The sequence below is a fragment of the Phytophthora parasitica genome (genome assembly GCF_000247585.1).
Source record: "Phytophthora parasitica INRA-310 unplaced genomic scaffold supercont2.492, whole genome shotgun sequence".
Taxonomy (NCBI): Eukaryota; Oomycota; class Peronosporomycetes; order Peronosporales; family Peronosporaceae; genus Phytophthora; species Phytophthora nicotianae.
Genome location: NW_008649478.1, coordinates 4,154 through 4,955, shown reverse-complemented (window position 1 = coordinate 4,955; position 802 = coordinate 4,154). Strand labels below are relative to the sequence as shown.

At 45.1% G+C, this 802-nt stretch overlaps 1 protein-coding gene across 1 annotated transcript; it reads left to right on the top strand.

Moving 5' to 3' along the window:
- Positions 1-185: 185 nt before the first annotated feature.
- Positions 186-606, top strand: PPTG_24991 (hypothetical protein). Its single transcript, XM_008919095.1, has one exon. The coding sequence runs from the start codon at positions 313-315 to the stop codon at positions 481-483; it is 171 nt and encodes a 56-aa protein (XP_008917343.1). The 5' UTR covers positions 186-312; the 3' UTR covers positions 484-606.
- The last annotated feature ends 196 nt before the right edge of the window (positions 607-802 follow it).

Here is an 802-nt window from a genome sequence, read left to right as displayed (position 1 = left end):
TAAGGACCTATTAACCTAATTAGGGTGTTGAGTTAACCCCTTTACTCTTTGAGTTAACCGTCTTCCTCTGACGCTAAGCTACGGCAGCCCTGCTGCACCGGTTGTCCCATCACCGCGATTAAACTTTAATGCGCAGCTTTTTATGTCGGTTCTGGAAGGCACCCAATGCCATTTCTAGATACAAAATCTTCAACTTAAAAGGCTAAAAATAAGAATATTATTCGCCACTATCGCCTTGCACTCACTACTGTGTAGGGCGCGTGTTCGTCGAAAAGAGCTCCATGCAATAAGCGACGAGAGGTGAGGGATCGGATGGATGAACTGCTAGTGAATGCTTTGATTGACATGGCACTGGCGTCGTGGGAGAGGCCGCGAAAGGATTCCGCTGTGCGTGAGTGTAAGAGTGACCTGAGATCATATACATGTTGGCGCTACATGGAAAAAAAAGCTATCACAGCGTGCGCAAAGGCCAGATCCGACTGAGCACTCCAAGATTTTTATTTGACAGAGAAGCTGAAGAATGTCGTATACAGTGAGTCCAATACTGGAGTTTGTTAGCTGTAAGTTCTGCACAAGTGATGCAGTTGTCTTAACAGTGTCGAGGAATAAAAACTGTATTCAGATCAATATGGCCTTGTAGTAGAACGGTGCATAAAGTTCTTTTATCCGCTGAATTCGCTCAGTAGCAGATCCCAAGTCGCTCTGTGAAGCAATACGTGCCAGGTCATTCATAATTCCTACGTGCAGTACATTTTAGTACCATCATGTCAACTGCACTCTCTTACTTAGCTCGACGGGTACT

Excerpts from the sequence above, each read along its gene's own strand:
- PPTG_24991 (XM_008919095.1), top strand. The coding sequence starts at position 313 with ATGGATGAACTGCTAGTGAATGCTTTGATTGACATGGCACTGGCGTCG.